Source organism: Petaurus breviceps, unplaced genomic scaffold (genome assembly GCF_028583685.1).
Source record: "Petaurus breviceps papuanus isolate PSGF00001 unplaced genomic scaffold, PetGlider_PUasm1.0 174, whole genome shotgun sequence".
Lineage (NCBI taxonomy): Eukaryota > Metazoa > Chordata > Mammalia > Diprotodontia > Petauridae > Petaurus > Petaurus breviceps.
The window spans coordinates 2,729,040-2,748,936 of NW_027185761.1; the positions used below are offsets into that span (position 1 = coordinate 2,729,040).

The window sequence follows — 19,897 nt, forward strand, 5'->3', positions numbered from 1 at the left end:
ATCTTGCCACTGGACTTTGATGACTGGAATGGAGACAGAGAAGTGGACAACTTTGCACAATTCTGCCTCACTTAAATCCAATGCATACACAAAACATCACCCATGATGTCACTGGTACTCTGAGAAACAAAGGATGAACAAGGTTCCTTAAGGGTAGGTACTGTGTCTTCTACATCTTTGTATTTTTCATTCTTAAGGACCTGGAAGAATGTTTCACACATCATAGATAATAAATAAATGTCGAATTTCATTTCTAATAATGTTATTGACCTCTTTCATCCTGGTAGTCCCATTATTCCCAATATCTCTTAAGAAAACAAGAAAAGAAAGTGGTGGGATTTCAAAGCCAAGGATGAGATCACAGTAATAATAATTTTCCTTGCTTTAATCTTTTTAGGAAAGATTGATCCAAGATGTCAAAGAGTGAAGATGAAAAGGATACAAGCACCTCACTACACAAATAAAAAAGGTAAATAGAAAAATCAAAGAGAAGTAAAAAACTACTTGAGACAATAAATAAATTTGGCAAAGTGGCAGGATATAAAATAAACCCACATAAATCCTCAGCATTCCTGTATATTTCTAACAAAATCCAACAGCAAGAGATAGAAAGAGAAATCCCATTTAAAATTACTGTCGACATTATAAAATATTTGGGAATCTACCTGCCAAAACAAACCTAGGACCTATATGAACACAACTACAAAATAATTTTCACACAAATAAAGTCAGATCTAACTAATTGGAAAAACATCAGCTATTTGTGGCTGGGTATAATAGTAATAGAATTTATAGATCCCCTTGTATTGGCTTGGTTTTCTGGTTAAGTGTTAAAACCCAGAGCTTGTGAATCCTACTGGTGGGATGGACTTGTTGATGTGAAGAGAGGGGGCTAAACTGGGAGGAGCTGGTGCCATGGATAGAGAGGCCCAAGCAGAGAGAGACCAGAAGAACTTTTGGGAGCAGCATTGTAGAGGCAGAGAGAGAGAGAATTGCCGGGGACTAGAGTTTCTGAGAGAGAGAACTGCCAGCTGAAGCCACCTGGATTGCTGAGGGCCAGTTGGAGCTGCCCAGGACTTTTGAGAACTGCCACCTGGAGCTGCCTAGAACTGAGAAGGCATGACTGGGGTGCTGGTACTTTTTCTGTCTCTTTTGATGTTATTTTGCCAGATTCATCTGCTGGTAAAGGCCAGTGCTGTTGTTACAGAGGTCCTGGAACCTTGCTGTTGGTTCAGAAGCCCTGAAGGAGGATTTTTTTGTTGTATGTTTACAGAAATCCTGCAGGAGGATCTTGCTGATGTTTTCAGGGGTCCTGAGACTGTTCTGCAGGCAGAGAGTAAATTGATGAGGACGCTGGCAATATATATTGTGGCTTTGTTAAGCTTTGTCTTCCCAGGAACAGAGATTGCTGAGAACTTGCCTCAGGTTAAGATGAAGAAAAGACATCTTCTTGGGTATTTAATGCTGTGATAATATCATAACCTGGTTGTGGCTTAGGGGTAGATGGCCTTGATGCTCTCCACTTCCCTTTTGAGAAGGTGCTTGGTGGTAACTGATGATCATTGTAATTCAGTTGAGATTCAGGGGTGGGAAACTTTTGACTTTTTTGTGCTCTGTGGCTGACCAAATGAATGTACCTTGTTAATGACTTGAAACTAATCTCCTGTTGAATAGAGAGAAGACTTTGTGATTGACTAAATGAATGTACTTTCCAGGGGTGGAGTACTTGGACCTTAGTACTTTGTGATTGAATTGAGGACTTACTAAATTACTGAGTTATACATGGTGAATACTGTATTTTGATTTTCTATGAATGTTTTGCCTTAATCTGTCACTGAATAAATAGAATTTGCTATGTAATCTGAACCTGGAAGTTGCTTGTGCTTGGTGTTACACTGGGTCGAGCTAATAAAATAAAAATGACAATTTTACCCAAATTAAATTACATATTTAGTGCCATACCAATCAATCTACCAAAAAATTACTTTACTGAGCTGGAAAAAATAGTAACAAAATTCATTTGGAAGAACAAAAGGTCCAGAATATCAAGGGAACTAATGAAAGAAATGCTAGGGAAGGTGGCCTAGCCATACCAGATTTTAATCTGTATGATCAAGTAGCAGTCATCAAAACTACTTGGTACTGGCTGAGGAATAGAGTAGTAGATCAATGGAACAGATTGGGTACATGAGACTCAGCAGTCAATGACTATAGTAATCTACTGTTTGATAAACCCAAGACCTCAGTTTTTGGGATAAGAACTATCTGACAAAAACTGCTGGGAAAACTAGAATATAGTATGGCAGAAACTGGGCATAGACCAAAATCAAGTCTAAATGGGTGTATGAGCTAGGTATAAAGGCTGATACTGTAAGTAATCTGGGAAAGCAAGGAATAGTTTACCTGTCAGATTTATGGAGAAGGGAAGATGTTATGACCAAACAAGAATTAGAGAGGATTATAAAATGCAAAATGGATAATTTTGATTGCATTAAATTGAAATGTTTCTGTACAAAGCCAATGTAAACAAGAGTAATAGGGAAGTGGAAAATTGGGAATTTTTACAATCAGTGTCTCTGATAAAGGCCTCATTTCTAAAATAGAGAATTGAGTCAAATCTCTAAGTATACAAGTCATTCCCCAATTGATAAATGGTCAAAAGATATGAACAGGCAGTTTTCAGAGGAAGAAATTAAAGATATATATAAGCATATGAAAAAATGCTCTAAATCACTATTGATTAGAGAAATGCAAATCAAAACAACTCTGAGGTACCACATCTCACTGGCCAGATTGGCTAAGATGACAAAATGGGAAAATTATAAATGCTAGAGAGGATGTGGAAAAATTGGAACACTAATGCATTGTTGGTGGAGTTATGAACTGATTCGACCATTCTGGAGAGCAATGTGGAAATATGAATAAGTGCATACCCTTTGACCCAGCAATACCACTTCTAGGATTGTATCCCAAAGAGATCATAGAAGTGGAAGACCTACATGTACAAAAATATTTATAGCAGCTCTTTTTGTGGTGGCAAAGAATTGGAAATAAGGGGATGCCCATCAATTTGGGAATGTCTAAACAAGTTGTGGTATATGAATGTAATGGAATATTATTGTGCTATAAGAAATGAGGAGCAGACAGACTTCAGATTTACCTGGAGAGTCTTATACAAACTGATGTTGAGTGAGAAGAGCAGAACCAGGAGAAATTTGTACATAATTACAGACACAACATATTTGTGACGACCAACTTTGATAGACTGGGCTCTTCTCAGTAATGCAAGGTTATAAGACAACTCCAAAAGACTCATGATGGAAAGAGATGTCTACATTCAGAGAAAGAGCTACGAAGTTTGAATACAGGTTGAAGCAAACTACCTGCTCTCTTTTTCTTGTTTGGTTTTGTTCCTTCTTTCCCATTGTTCATCCAATTGGTTACAATCCTTCTTTACAATCTGACTAATGTCTAATGTGAAAGTATTTGCGGATCCTATATTTGATTGCATGCCACCATGGGTTGGGAGGGGGGGAGAAGGGGAGGGAGGAGAAAATTTAAAGCTCAAGGGATCGTGGAACAGAATCTTGTAAACTAAAAGTAAACAAACAAATTAATAAAGAATAAAAAAAAAAGGAAAAACCAAAGAGAAAAAATTATTCTAAATAATACAAAAAATAAAAACAATGAAAACTTTAAAGTGAGAAAAGTACTGATAAATTTAAAATGCTGTAGAACAACCAAATCAGTTATAATATCAAAAAGAATGAAAATGCAGGAGAGGGGCAGAGGAGGAATATAATTTACCAAAAGACATCCTCATCATGTGAGGAAGTGATGGTAAACAACATGTTCAAATAAATTAAACTAAAATTAGTGTTCTAAGGTAAATCACAATACTAAAGAATGAAGAAACTAAAAAATGAGAAATTTATTATACAATTTATAATTTAATTTTTTTTTTTTGCTTTTTGGAGAGCAATTGGGGTTAAGTGACTTGCCCAATGTCACACAGCTAGTGTGTCAAGTGTCTGAGGCTGGATTTGAACTCAGGTCCTCCTGACTCCAGGGCCAGTGCTCTATTCACTGAGCCACCTAGCACCCCCAATTTATAATTTAAATGTATAATTTGTCCATATGTAATATACATATACCTTACAAATAACTTTTAAAATGGATCTTTGATCGCAGAGGATCTTCCATTCAATGATGCATATTGCAACCTAACTACATCTGCCAATCCTGTGCAATTCTTATTCGTATCCTTGTAAATCCTCCACACGATATCAATAGAACACATTATTCACCAGTTATCTCTTGCTCCTATTATATGATCAATATTTTTCTGATTGTATATCCATCCATATCCTTTATATCACTTCTGTTCTTACTTTGTAATGTGTTGTAGACAAAAACCTCTCCATTTTTGGCATCTCAAAATTTACTTCTTTGGTGACCATAATATTCCATTGTTTTAAAACCAGAATTGTAATTTCATCAGTGTAGGGAGCTGTAATGTAATACCAAGCAAAGGCAACTTCCCAGGTTCAAAATACCAGCATAGGTGCTCTCTATTTTATTCAGTGACAAACCAAGAACAGAGAAGATCAAAACATGACATCATTCAAAATACAGCATTTACTAAGGGTGATTAAATAATCTCCAAGTACTACCCCACCCCAGGACCTTCCAATCATTCAATCAATTACAAAGTCTCTGTTCTAAATACTTCTCCACCCCTAGGCTATACCTTAATTAAGTCCACCACAAAGCCCCTCTTCTCAAATGGAGATTAGTTTCCAAACATAAGGTCAAAAGTTCTCCACCCCTGGATCACAATTGAATCTACCCCAGAGTTACATCAAGTTTAAGCACAGCACTTAATACCCAAATGGAGGTCTTTTCTTCATCTTGACACGAGGCAAGTTCTCAGCAATCTTAGTTCCTGGGGAGACAAGGCTTAGCAAAGCCACAAGATACATTGCCAGTCCCTTCATGAATTTATCCTCTGTCTATAGAACAGTCCTAGAACCCCTGAACACATTAGCAAAGCCCTCTCCCAGGATTTCTGTAAACATACAACAAGAAAATCCTTCTTCAGGGCTTCTGAACCAACAGAAAGGCTCCCAGACCCCTGCAACAACAGCACTGTCCCTCACCAGTGGACAGTATTCACTCTCTGTCTGCAGGACAGTCGCAGGCCTTCTTAGCGAACAGCCAGGTTCCAGGACTTCTTCAACAAAAGGACAGTCTTTCACCAGTGGACAAATCTGGCAAAACAACATCAAAACAGACAGACAAAGTACCAGCAAAACAGCCATGTCTCCTCAGTCCTTGGCAGCTCAGGAGGCAGGTCTCAAAAGTCCAGGGCAATTCAAAGCGGCCACCAGCAATTCTCTTAGTCTCTCTCTCTCCACGAGGTGCTGCTTCCAAAAAGATCTTCCGCCTCTCTCTTGTCTCTCCAAATCTACATCACCAGCTCCTCCCAGTTTAGGACTTTCTTTTCACATCAACAAGCCCATCCCACAGGTGGGATTAACAAACTCTGGGTTTTAACCAATCAATTTGAAAACCAAGCCAATACAGGGGAATCTTTAATTGCCATTACTATCACAGGAGCTCTCAGTGAGGAAATTTTCTCTAGCAGTGCAGATATGCTAATCCATCAGGTGGAATTGCCAGAATAATAGTATTAGAAAAATAAGTCTTTGTTTCAGAGATTAATCTGGGATCTTTAAATGCACTATACAAGTTCCCAAAGGCAATCCAGCTGGGAAAGGGAGGGAGTAGAGATCCCTGCTATATGACCCCATGCAAATCACTTAACCTTTTTGCTCTAGGCAGCCTAAGGCTGTAATTTTGAGAAGTTTTTGTTGGTTAGTCATGTCCAACTCTTCATGAACCTTTTTGGGGTTTTCTTGGTTTGTCATTTCCTTTTTTAGCTCATTTTACATATTAAGAAATTGAGACAAACAGGTTTAAGTGACTTGCCCAAGTTCACACAAGTGTCTAAGGCCTCTGCAGCCAAATTTGAAATCAGGTCTTCCTGACAACTCCAGGCCATGTTTTATTAGCCACAATACCTGGGAGCCCTTGAGAGAAGGTGCCAACCTACACTGGTAATTCCTTATCCAGTAGTTTCGCATGTCAATGAAATTACAAGTCCAGTCCCTTTCCCTATCTACCTATTTATCAGACCAGCATTATGAGTTGACACAATAGATAAGGCTAGCCAGTGAGGCATTCTTCATCCACTTGTTTTCTCCATTGATGTCAAAGGTAAGCAGGCAAACCTAAGAGACCCGAGAAGAGCAGTGATCAGTCCTTTTCATTTCACCTCCTTCTTCCTCACCCCTCACTCACCCAGCCATCATTCAGAAAGACCTTGTGGAGAAATCAACCTGCCAACTACCTCTACATATTTTGCAGACCCTACCTCTGCCTTATCAGGAGCCACAGCTACTAATCAAGACCCAGAAAATTCTCACCACCAATTTTTGGCACCATCAAATGATAAAACATGAGAAACAGATATGGCTTAATCAGTGGAAAGACACTAAAAGGATGATATGTTAGCTTACAGGAATTGTTCAATTTGGAAAGAGGATAATAATGATAGCTAACATTTATAGGCACTGTGCTAAACACTTAAATTAACTTATTTGATGCTCACAACAGCCCTGGGAGGTTAATACTATTATTATCCTCATTTAACAAATGAGAAAACTGAGGTAAACAGAAGTACTTTGCCCAGGGTCATATAGCTAATGTCTGAGACTACATTTGAACTTGTGTTCCAGACTCCAGACCCAGCAACTTACCCACTGTGCCAACTAGCAGTTTCATAGTATATGCCCATAAAAAGAACATGATTGTAAAAGAATATCATTGTTTCATAACAATGAAGATCACAAATTCAGAGCATGGAACTTTTGTGAATCAGTGAAGTGCACAGAAATAGCAAAACAAGAGATACAATTAAAACAGAAATGGAAAGAACAAAACTTAGTGTTGCATAATTACCACTAAGGGGGTGGCTAGGTGGCACAGTGAGTAGAGTGCTGGCCCTGAAGTCAGGAGGACCCGAGTTCTGATCCGGCCTCAGACACTTAATACACACAAACAAAAAACCTAGCTGTGTGACCTTGGGCAAGTTACTTAAACCCAATTGCCCTCCAAAAAGCCATAATAATAATAATAATAATAATTACCACTAAGTTCACCCTCAAAAGAAAAAGAATACATTTACCTATCTTCATGGGAAATAGGTGTCTAAGGGTATGGAATATTGCATACTGTTGTTGAACTCAATTCATAAAACTCAGAAGTTTTACTGTACTTAGGTCTGAGAAAGATAAGGTGAAAGATCATTAGTTGGATCCCATAGACCTATGGGGTGAGTGTCTGAGGTCCAGAAGCTGGAGATGAGTAACATGCCACAGAGATGGTCAGGTAATCTTCCACATAGCATATAACAATTACAGAGCTTTATTATCAACATCACGACTTGAAATCAGGAAGTTATATTTTTGCTATTGAGAAAGGAGTTCTGAAGACCAATGTCTGATAAACCCAAAAAGATAAAATTACTGGAGAAAGAACTTTTTTACATGAACTAATGGGAAAGCTGGAAAGCCATGTGGCAGACATTAGAATTAAACTATCAGTTTACAACACAAACGATAGTAAATCCAAAATGAATAGATGACTTGAATATAAAAGGTCACACTATAAAAAATAGAAAACATAATGTACTTTACAAAACTATGGTTAGAGAATTCCTAACCAAAGGAGAGATCATAAAAGAAAAGACAATTTTGATTACATAAAATTAAAAGGCTGATATTAAAAATATAAAGGGAAGTGACAAACTCTACTAAAAGCCATTACCCTAAGGATATTAAGGTTTTTAAATGAAAACTTGTAGACTATAAGTGAGTACATGGTAATATACTCTAATATCCTAAAAACCAGAAATGGAAATTAAAACTCTTAAGTTTCATTCCATGTAAATTGGCAAAAATGCAAAAAGGAAAGGAATAGTCACTTTTGGAATGGCTGGTGGAAGATATATGTACTGTTGGAAGAGTGGTATAATTGCCACTGATTTTAATTTGGAATCATTCAAAACACATAATACCACAAAAAAGTCAGAGATGGGCCCACATATACCAAAATTGTCAACTTCTTATGGTTGTAAGGAACTGGAAACTGTTCCATCATCTGGAGAATGGCTAAAAAAACTATAGTGAGAACTGACAAATATAAGGAATTAAGAGGAAAAATGAAGTTGATGCAAAGCAAAATTAGCAGAACCAAGAACAATATACACAGTGATTAGAACTATACAAAGAAAATACCACAGAAAGGAAGTTATACTTGGGAGTAATGGAAAAACAGTGAAGAGAAACTTTAAATACACCTCACACCTTGTGGCAGAAGTGGCTACTACAACATGATATTGGATACACTGTCAAATAGTTTCAGCATCAAATGTTTTTGTTGTTTTTTCTTCACAAGTGAAGGTTCAATCAGGTTTGGAGGGGGAAAGGTGGGAAATGACTCCAAGTAAGGACAGAGATAGCAATAGAAACTTCTTCCCTCCCCCGCTCCTCTTCCCAGGAAAAGGAATTCACAATGTCAAGTATTCTATGTTGGTTTGGTCCATAATTTATTTCTTTTTTTCCTATACAGAAAATACCTAGTTTTGAAAATTTGGTTACTTATCAACAACTACACTGTAGTTTTGATATTACCTAAAAATATTTACTAATATAAAATATTAACTATCCAATAAACCAAAAGCATCTTTTTTTAAGCATAAAAGGTACTTTTCCCACAAAGATACAAATTTTTCGCTCTTCTACCTTATCCCAAAATTCACATTTTTAAATCCATCATTACAAAACATATACAAAATATTTACTTCTGAAAGAAAACATTGTAACAGGCCGTAAAGTGTCATAAAGGTTAATTTCTTATCTCACAAAATATCTTCACAAGTACTGACCACCTTCAGTGTTTTTATCATGTCACACTACAGAAATATTTCTAATTCCAAGTTACTCCTTGCTATCATTACATATTTTTACTACAGAAACTTTCTTTTCAAACATAGAGCAGTTACAGCAAAAACAAAATTCCACATGCCCCTAAAACGATAATGTTAAATACTTTTATCTTTTAAAGTCCATAATGCTGAAGGAAGAAAACAGAAATAGAGATTGGTTTGTAAACTGTGAGGGCCAAAACATATAGCTGGTACTGATACAGGTGAGTAGCTTTTTTGCTGTGATTTTGGGTTTGACTTTTTTTTTAATCTAAATTTTACCACTCTTTTAAGAAAACATTAAAGAAGACCTTCCAAAAAGGCATTCCATTTCTAAACACAAGATAGAAGTGACTGAAGGAAAGCTTCATACACAATGCTGGGATTTTCAAAGTAATTTAAAATATCCTATTCCCTTTAGTTTCCCCTTAAAAAAAAATAAGCCTCAAAAATCAATAAATCTAATTCTCATTTTGGGCATGTAGACCTCAACTATCATTTAATGATTAGAGAGAATTAAAGTATATATATACATCAAAAACGGCACAGGATATTTATTTCATTGTGGAAAATGTAGGAGATTAGGAATAGGCATTCTACTTTCTCAAGATACCAAGAATTCCAAATTTACGAAAAATAACCATTTTGGGCTCCCAAATTTTAAAAATATACATTACATATCTGCCTTAAATTTCATTTTTCTCATTTACTTTCCACAACCAAAAGTTTTATTCCAGTTTTCATACAGTTCCAAATCTTTTAGAGACACACTTGGGCGCACAGTTCGGAAGGCATTTTCAAAATCAACAAAAGCTATTGGACGAACTTGGTCTGGTGTGACTGTGGCAATGTCAACTGTCTGTAAACTTCGAATAGGTCCTAAAGAAGCTTCTCGGCAAAGCTGTGTCATATCTGCTCCGGAGAAGCCATCAGATTGCTTCACAATCAGGGATATTTCTTCTTCACTAAGGCAAAAGTGCTCCTTGGCCATCAGATTTTTTACTATTTGCTTCCTTGCTGAAGCTTCTGGGAGTGGAATATATAGTCTCTTTACCAATCTTCTCCTAGCAGCCTCATCAATTTCTTGTGGCCTATTAGTTGCTCCCACCACTAAAATACGTTCTTCAGAAGATGTGGCTGCTCCATCTAACTGAACTAAAAATTCGGTTTTTATCCTTCTGGAAGATTCGTGCTCACTATCTCCACGCTGCGATAATAAGGAGTCAATTTCATCAATAAATATCACAGCCGGCTGCTGACATCTTGCAACAGCAAACAGGGCACGAACCATTTTCTCCCCTTCACCCACCCATTTAGAAGTCAAGGAAGAAGCACTGATACTAAAGAATGTTGCCCCAGACTGACTTGCAATGCACTTGCCAATTAGAGTTTTACCTGTTCCAGGAGGACCAAAGAGCAGGATCCCTTTGGGAGGCCCTCGTAATCCAGTAAAGATGTCTGGTCTCAACATAGGCCACACAACTATCTCCTTTATCGTGGTTTTAGCAAATTCGACTCCTGCTATGTCTTCCCAGTTTACTGGGGGGCCATTATCCATGATCTCATTCATAATAAGTTCAATCATCTTTGGCTCTAGATTCTTCAAACGTTCATCAACTGGATGAGCTGGTTCTGCAGGCGATGCCCCATGAGGTTTACATTGCACTCCTCCTTTCTCATCTCTACCATCCTGTCTGGCTAGGGGAGGAACAAACTTCCCAAATATGCCCCGGGATCTGCCTGCTCCCAGAGATTTTTTTACTCCACCATATGAAAAGCCTGGTGCACGTTGGGGTTGGTGTGTTTTCTTTTGCTGATCTATCCATAGTTGTTCTTTTGCAGTTTTAAAACTAGACATACTGCTCTCATCCCTGTGGCCATTGGTTTCTGTATTACTAAGAGTCTTACTCAGTGGGGGATTGGAAAGGGCTTCAGTGCCATCACTGCCAGAATCATAAAATGTCTTCTTTTTCCCAGGATTTCCACATCCCGAATGAAAAAAGGATTGATTTGATGACATGTTTAATGACACTGTATTGGTTTTTATAGTAGCGTCTGCCATTTTGACATCTCCAAATAATGGAGTAACATGGAACTTTGCACTGGGAAGTTCATCTAAAGGCACTGAGGATGCAGGAAAATCACCTGTAGTTTTGGTCATGATAGGCAGCTGACTATTCTGAGGGTGGGTCAAGGATGCTGGTTTCTTTGGAATGCCTAATGTCTGTTCTGTACAATGAGATTTGGGTTTAGAAAAACCAACGGCACTGACCTCCTTATGGATTACTACTGATGCATCTGCTGGTGCCAACAGAGAATCTTTGAACTTTCTGCCACTCTGCATCATCTCTTGCACACTGTTTAATTTGAAAACATTATTTATTGTTAATCCAGATTGCCACTTGCCACTGTCAGTCTGCTGGCACCTTGCCATAGTCAAAATGTTTTCTGCGTAGTTATTTAAGCCAGTCACTACATTGTCAGAGTCAATAATTGCAGAGTATTTGTCTGCATATTTTCTGAAGAGTTTGGCAGCACAAGCCTGGGAGATCTCAGAATTTGCCAATGCATACTGAATACGTAAAATCTGTGCACGGAGGGCATCTGCCTTCTGGCTTGGAGTACAGGTGTCAGAGGTGATATCAAAGTAATTCTTCTGCCATTCACTCAAATGCAGAGATCTAGTACTTGGGGTCTGCATTTTGAAGGTTCTAGGAAAAAAATAAGAAAAAAGGATCAGTATCAATCACTAACATTTATAACAGTCATTTATATATTACTTTAAGAATCACCAAGTTCATTATTTTACATTATCTAATTTGATTTTCATATAAGGTCTCTGAAGTAGGTACTGTAGGTAAAAAAAGTAAAATTAGTCACTGTGCTAAGATTTCTACCAAGAATCTTAAAACATTTAAAAAAATAAAATCTTTTACTAAGTAATCTGCATCTTGAGAGGCAAGGTGGTATGGTGGACAGTGGGCCAGCCAGCACTGGAGTCTGGATTCAAGACCTGTCTAACACAAGCCTGTCATAACAAAAGCTAGTAAATCATTTAACCACTTGATGTACCAGGTACCTTTCCAAAATTAAAACAGAGAACCTGCCATTCTATAATTGGGAGAATTTCTATACTAATAAAATCAGGCAAAAAGGAAAAAATAAATAAACAAGTAGCCAAACAACAAAAATCCAGCTGATAAATATCACTCTTCATATAGTCAAATGAACTTAAAATTCTAAAATAATTAAAACTCTTATTTGAAGAAATTCCTAACATCAGATCTCAGTTTAAACACAAACACAAATAAATGTTATGTGGCTATATTCTAGTTCTTCCTAAAATTTAGAATAAAATTTGCCAGGATGCAAAACAAGACATATATCATAAAAAAGTATAAAGATTATTAAAAGTCTATAATAAGGAATATTAATAATTAATTTGACACAAAATGGCATTTCCTATCTTCTATGTTCCTTGGGTAGGCAACTATTTGGGAGTAAAAAGAAGCCTATCAAGAGTCCTGTAATACTAGACTGCATGCAACTATGTCTACTTCCACGTGCTCATTGCCAAATTCAATTAAATACTTACTAAATGCGTACTATGTGTAAGATACTATGGAATCCTACAATACATACAACTTAGTCTCATTATCAACGAATTTATCATCTATTTCTGTTTCCTTAGGTAAAAAGGTGAAATCACCATGCTGAGTGAAGTAATTGCCTACCAGGGATGAGAAACCTTTGACTGAATTCAAACTTCACAGAACAAATCCCCTTAATAAAAGGATTTGTTCTATGAAGTTTGGATTCAGTCAAAGAGCTGAACTTCAGGACCTAGAGGGTCACATATGGCCTCAAGGTCACAGGTTCCCCACCCGTGGTACTAATATTACTAAGGTGTGGTAGGAAGTCAGTAAATTACCTCATATATTTGATTTACTCTCCACAATCATTGATGGGTCATCTCACAGGGATTATGACTATTAAAAAGAAACTGGCATTAATTATGATTAATGCATGAATTCTTGTTGCTAAATTACTAAATTATGATAGATAGCTGAACTCAGCAGGAAATTTGGGTTCAAAGCCCACCTTAGACACATAGCAGTTGTTTGACTCTGGGCAAGTCATTTAACCTCAGTGCTCCAGGTAACTAACTTCAGTAAAAAGGAGTAGCTCTACACCTAGCAAATTAAATTACAAGCAACTATTTTGGAAATAATTGAATCGTTTAACTGGAACACAAGAGGTGCTGGTCATGTGGCAAGGACAAGGAATGACAAATTGACCAGTGCTCCAATAATATCATCCCAATGTCTTAAGAGGAAGGTCTGTAGCACGTTGAATAGACCTCCTCTCATAATTGTAGGAAATGGATGAGAAAAATCAGAAAATGGGCAGGTATGAATGTAATGAGAAAAACATAAATACTGATGAGATCACAGATTCTCCATTTGAGTACACTTACTTAGAACATACAGCTAGTGGCCCAGTGTATAGACTTGCTGTCAGGAAGGGCTGTGTTCAATCCTACTTTAGCCCCTTTACTATCTGGATGACTCCTGGGCACTTGGCCTCTCTCAGCCTCAGTTTCCTTATCAATAAAATGGGAATAGCAAGGATCTCCCAGGGATATAGCAAGGATCAAATAAGATAATATTGGTACATACCTTAAAGTTTTCATGAACAGCTAGCTATTCTTATTAAAAATCAAGTCCTACAGTTTTTAGTTAATAAGGGTACTTGAAACCAGAACAACTGTTTATACATTTTTAAAAGACCCATCTCCCCAAGTTACTCCACTAGCAATCTTTCTCCACTTCCCAAACAAAGCCAATATTCAAGAAAAAGCTATCTTAGACTGATTTCACTTCCTCTACTAAATCCTTAGAATGCAACTTCAATCCTCTTTCTTTTAAACTGTTTTCTCCAAGTTACCAACTTAGCAGTCTCTTGACTGCGAAATTCATCGATCTTTGCTCAATCCCTACATTTCTTACATCCATACCATTCTGTTTTCTCAAAGATCACCTCCCTTGGTTCAAGCCTTTCCCAGATATATATATATATTGCACCAGTATGCTAACTGGTCTCTCTACCAAAGACCAAAACATCTGGCTAACATGATTTTCCTAAATCTCAGACCTGACCATGTCATTTCCCTCATCCAGTGGTGCCCATTTTGGGGTTTAGCAAAGATGGCCCAAAGGGTTCATGATAACAATTCTTTTATAGTGTTTTAAGCAGTAAATAAATTTCAAATTATGTTTCAAAAATATATTTTTCCCTTGTGACAAGACAACAAGTATATGCATGCTTTATTACTGAGTTTCTGAAGTGATTTTGTAGTTTTGAGGGGCAAAAGTTATCACTGTGGTTACTATAAGCACTTCATGCATAAATCTAAGAGACTGTGATTAGTATATGAAATTATCCTAGATGTTTGTAATACATTTTTTGGTATTGAAAAGAATTCACAGAACAAAAAACGTTGGAAGCTCCAAAGTATGCAAAGTCACAAAGAGCCAAGACTTGAGCCAATCTTCTTACCATTTAAACTGCAAATCCAGGGTTCTTCCCATTACATCATTCAACAATTAACACGTTGTCAACAAAGTCCCTTTCCTCAACTTTCCATATTCTCCTTTCTTTCATAAAGCCCTTATTTAGTACAGGATAACTCACGCCAGATGCCATTCCAAGTTCCACAAAGCCAAGCACCTTACCTAAGGTAACCAACCTGAGTAGGTCTCCTGGGAAATCAGAAGTTGGAAGAGGCCTCGCCAATAAATATTTAATGATTCAACCTATTTTATAGAAGTCAAATCTAAAATCCAGAAAGGCTTAGTGACTTCCCCAGAGTCATAGGAAGCCCAGGGAAGCTAGTAACCCAGTAGATGGTAAGCTCCACGAGGGCAGACACTTTCTTTTGCCTCTTTTTGTACTGCAAAGACTAGTACATGGTAAACGCTTAATGTTTGCTGAATTTAATTGAATCGTGGTATAGCCGGGGTTCGAATGCGGGACACAGAGCTGGAACTAAAACGTACCTAGGAAGCCGTATGACACAATTTTACAAATGAGGAAACCAAGGCACCGAGCTGTTAAGTGACTTACCAAAGATCACACTATGTGTGTGGGTAAGCAGGGGTGGGATCCGAAGCTGGGTCCTGACCTTTGCTCTTTCCTTAAGCTACAGGCTTCCCCTTTAAGACGACCTTCCCTCCCGTGCCTCCCTAGGAATGTAAGCCTACGAAGGCTGGGACCCAGCACATCGCACACTGCGTGGCACACAGTTGGGCGTTTAATAAGTGCTCGATGTCCGAAGCCTTTGCGTCCATGCCAAGCTCACAGCACACTGCCTGGACCACAAGGCTGAGTGAGTGGCTGTTCCCTGCTGCCCTCGGGGTCCGTCTTCCCCAACACCGAGCCGGCCCGGAGGCGGCGGAGGCGCCCGGGGTCAGTCTGCATAGCGAGCCCCGCAGAGCCAGCACTTCCAATGGAGAACCCACGAGGCGGTGAGCCCGGCCGCGCGCCGACTGGGGTAAAGCGGTCCGTGCCTCAGTTTCCCCGGGAAGAGGATAGTGGCGGCGGAATTAAATTTCCCATCTTGCCCTGCGGTTCCTTCTCAGACCTACCTTCCTCAAGCTGGAGGGGGACCCGTGAGAAAGCCGTGGGGCGGGAAAGGATCAGGGGGTCCGGAGTCCACTGCACCTCGGTTTGGAGTCCTGAGCGGGGATCCCCCCCAGGCGGCCACGGCTTACAAACGCCCACCCGCCAAAACGCACGGGAGTCTAATCGGGGGCGGGCCCCTGAGCGGGGAGAGGGCGGGGCGGCCACGTGCCACACAGCGCGCACGCGCGCGGCGACGTTTACGTTAGGCGTCCCGACGCACGCGGCGTTCTTCCCGGTTCAGGTCAGGTTCCGGTTTTGCGGCTGTTTGTGGGGCACGGGAGCGGAGCCAGCCCGAGGGGACCGTATTCCCTGGGGAAACTAAGGCATAAGACTTGTCCCAGCGCCCACAGGTAGTTAGTAACAGAACCGGGCTTCAAACCCATTACGTCCTTACTGTGTGTCCGAAGCTGTGCTAAGCGCTGAGGATGCTAAGAAATCAGTCATCATTTACGAAGCGCTTACTGTGTTCCAGACACTACTAACTAAGCGCTTGGGCATACAGATAAGTGAAACAACAGCATTTACTGAGCACCCACTGTGTTCCAGACACGGTAATAAGCGCTTGGGGATAGAAAGAAATAAATCAAAGGCATTCATTGAGCACTCACTGTGTTCCAGACGCTGTACTAAGGGCTGAGGATGCAAAAAAATAAAAACAGAAAAATCAGTCAATAGCAGGAGTGGAATTTGAACCCAGATCCTCAGCCTCTAAAATCTTTTGCTCATTCTTGAAGCCACTGTCTTTTGTTAAAAGCAAAATTCTTTGTTCGGACTTTCCCCTGATTAAGGGGGTGAAGCTTAAGACAAGGAGAATTAAATGAAGTTTATTGAAAGTACAACTTGTACAGGCTGATCCTTGGAGATCAGCAGATTCAAAATGGAGCCATCTTTTATTGATAACTTTTGTAATGAGATAAAAACAATTCAGATAGGGCCATGTCAGCAAAACGGATGGGCAGATAAGACACTTTTTATACAGATAAAGTCAGATCTAAATAATTGAAGCATTATTTGTTGAACATGGGTAGGTAAAGTCAATATAATTTTTAAAATGACAATTTTATCCATATGTAATGCCATCTCAAATTGCTAATATATTCTCTTTTTTTTTGAGGAAGGAAGGCAGGGCAATTGGAGTTAAATGACTTGCTCAAGGTCACACAGCTAATGCGTTAAATGTCCCCTGACTCCAGGGTCGTGCTCTATTCACTGCGCCACCTAGCTGCCCCACAATTAAATTACTAAAAAAAAATCTTAGAAAAATAATAAAGTTCATTTGGAAAAACAAAAGGTCAGGAACTTCAAAGGAAAGGAAGGGGGGGGAAAGATGTAAAGAAAACAAATTCAATAGTATCAGACAGTAAAATATAAGGTAAGAGCATTGTTGAGTAAAATGGATAATTTTTATTAGTTTAAATTAAAATTTTCTTGCATAATAAAAACCTATGTAGCCAAGAATAGAAGGAATGCAGAAAATTGGAGGGAATCTTTCATATACAATCTCTCAAATCGGATGTGTTTGTATTGGAATATTGCTGTGGTATAAGGAATGATGAGTTAGTTGATTTAGAAAAACATGGGAAGACTTGGACGTATATGAAGGAAGGTGCTGTCCACCTTCAGAGAAACAGATTCATAGAAATAAGCATAGTATGGTCTTACATATTGGTGTATGAGTGTATATTTGTTTATATGTGTGCATTTAAAGATATCTATGTGTGTTTGTGTGTATGTATGTATATCTGCATTTAATTATAGCCTTTGGGAGGAGAGAGGAAAAAATTAAGTTAAAAGTACACAGCGGAGAACAAAAGAAAACCTAAAAGGAAGTAAAGATGGACAGTTTTGAAAACAATGTGGAATAATTATTATATAGGTTTTCTGGAAATGGAAATTGTTTTATATTCAGTTGATTCTCATGTTCTGCTGTGTACATGAAAATTTTTTTCTTTTCTTTTTTTGTTTAAAATAAATTTTAAAACTTACCAAAAAAGGGGGGGAGAGGGGCCATTGCATCTCAAGTAGCTAATACTTGACAATTGCCAGATATATACAAAGATGGGAGTGACTTGGTATATGATGAAAAGCAGGTAATACAAAACTGCAGACTGGGTGAAGCCTCCCCCAATGCTTTTGACTTACAAACCTGAGAACTGTAGGTCACTGAGTCAGCATGACTTTCACTACTTTCCTTCCATTTTTCTTTGTACCTCCTTATTTACAACTTGTGTCCCTCCCTTAGAATGTGAACTCATTAAGGGCAGGGATTGTTTCTCCCTTTCTTTGTACCCCACCCCCTCCCCCCCCCCCCCCCCCCCCCCCCCAGCACTTTGCACATAATAAATGTACTTATTGCTCCAGATTGGTCTGTTTGCTAGTGATATAAAGAAAGGTAAAAAACAAAAACAAAAACAGACTAGCAACACAATATAATATGGGAGACATTGTTGCAAACAACTATGTACAAACAAAATCCATACTGGATAAATCATAGATAGTCTACCCAGGTAACACTAGCATTAAGGGGGCTTAGGAAAGGCTTCCTGTGAATTCCCAGAGGCAGAGGTGAGGAGGGAGCACATTCCAGGCATAGGGAACAGCCGCCAAAGCATGGTGTCAGGAGATGGGGGTCTTTTTTTTAAATTTTCTTTTTTTTTAATTAATTTATTTATTTTTAGTTTTCAGCATTCATTTCCACAAGATTTTGAGTTACAATTTTTTCTCCCCATCTTTCCCCTACCCCCATCCCAAAATAGCAAGCCTACTGAATACCCCTTCCCCCAATGTGCTCTCTCTTATATCCCCTACCACCCCCCCCCCCAACTTTCTAGTAGGGCAAGATGAATTGCTATACTCCAGTGCCTGTATATCTTATTTCCCAGTTGCATGTAAAAAAAAAATTTTTAACATTTGTTTTTAAACTTTTGAGTTCCAGATTTTTTTACTTTTTCCCTATTCACCCTCCCCCACTGGGAAGATAAGCAATTCAGTATTGGTTGTACATGTGTAGTTACCCAAATCATTTCCATAGTAGTTATATTGAGAAAGACTAACTGTATTTCCCTCCCTCCTATCCCGCCCCCCACTTATTCTATTTTCTCCTTTGACCCTATTCCTTTTAAAAAAATGTTTGCTTCTAACTACCCTCTCCCCCAATCTGCCCTCCCTTCTATCATCTCCCCTCCTATCCCTTACCCCCCTATTTTCCTGTAGGGTAAGATAGCCAATTGAGTGTGTATGTTATTCCCTCCTTAAGCCAAATTCAGTGAGAATAAAGTTGTCCCATTCCCTATCACCTTCCTGCTCTTCCCCTCCATTGTAACAGTTTTCTCTTGCCTCTTTTATATGAGATAATTTACCCTAATCTATCTCTCCCTTTCTCCTTCTCCCAATAAATTCCTCTCTCACCTCTTAATTTTATTTTTTAGATATCTTCCCTTCATATTCAACTCATCCTGTGCCCTCTGCCTATGTATACATAAACATACATATTCCCACACTCGCGTATATATTTATATACACATACACTCTCCTATACATACATATATAGCATGTATACATATATGTTCACTTCAACTATCCTCATACTGAGAAAAATCTTATGAGTTACAATTATTGTTTTTCCATGTAGGAATGTAAATAGTTCAACTTTAATAAGTTCCTTATGATTTCTTTTTTCTGTTTACCTTCTCATACTTCTTTTGCTTCTCATATTTGAAAGTCAAACCTTCTGTTCAGCTTTGGTTTTTTCATCAAGAATGCTTGCAAATCTTCTATTTCATTAAATGACCATATTTTCCTCCATAGAATTATACTCAATTTTGCTGGGTAGGTGACTCTTGGTTTTAGTCCTATCTCCTTTGACCTTTGGAATATCATATTCCAAGCCCTTTGATCCCTTAATGTAGAAGCTACTAGGTCTTGTGTTATCCTGATTATGTTTCCACAATTCTCAAATTGTTTCTTCCTGACTGCTTACAATTTTCTCCTTGACCTTGGAATGCTGGAATTAGGCTATAATATTCCTAGGTGTTTTCTTTTTTGGGATCTCTTTCAAGAAGCAATTGGTGATTTCTTTCAATTTCTGTTTTGCCTTCTGGTTCTAGAATATCAGGGCAATTTTGCTTGATAATTTCTTAAAAGATGGTGTCTAGGCTCTTTTTT

The 19,897-nt window shown here is 38.4% G+C and overlaps 2 protein-coding genes across 5 annotated transcripts in view; one reads left to right on the top strand and one right to left on the bottom strand.

Moving 5' to 3' along the window:
* Positions 1–8,647: 8,647 nt before the first annotated feature.
* On the bottom strand, positions 8,648–15,887 carry FIGNL1 (fidgetin like 1). The gene is made up of 2 exons (XM_069083702.1): positions 15,697–15,887; positions 8,648–11,760 (listed from the first exon to the last, which is right to left on the bottom strand). Exon 2 carries the CDS (start codon positions 11,748–11,750, stop codon positions 9,756–9,758), a length of 1,995 nt encoding a protein of 664 aa, XP_068939803.1. The 5' UTR covers positions 11,751–11,760; positions 15,697–15,887; the 3' UTR covers positions 8,648–9,755.
* Positions 15,050–19,897, top strand: part of LOC138157927 (uncharacterized) — a 33,985-nt gene continuing 29,137 nt past the window's right edge. For 3 of the 4 annotated variants that reach the window (XR_011167504.1, XM_069083703.1, XM_069083705.1), the window contains exon 1: positions 15,050–15,576. Coding sequence is in view for 2 of the 4 variants with exons in the window: in XM_069083703.1 (XP_068939804.1) it covers positions 15,377–15,576 (200 nt within the window). In the remaining 2 variants the exon portion in view is untranslated. Of the gene's footprint in view, positions 15,577–15,968; positions 16,087–19,897 lie in introns of those variants that run through there. The other variant, XR_011167505.1, reaches the window with a different exon arrangement.

What these genes read in the sequence shown, in the direction of transcription:
- FIGNL1 (XM_069083702.1), bottom strand. Translation starts at nt 11,750, where the DNA reads ATGCAGACCCCAAGTACTAGATCTCTGCATTTGAGTGAATGGCAGAAG.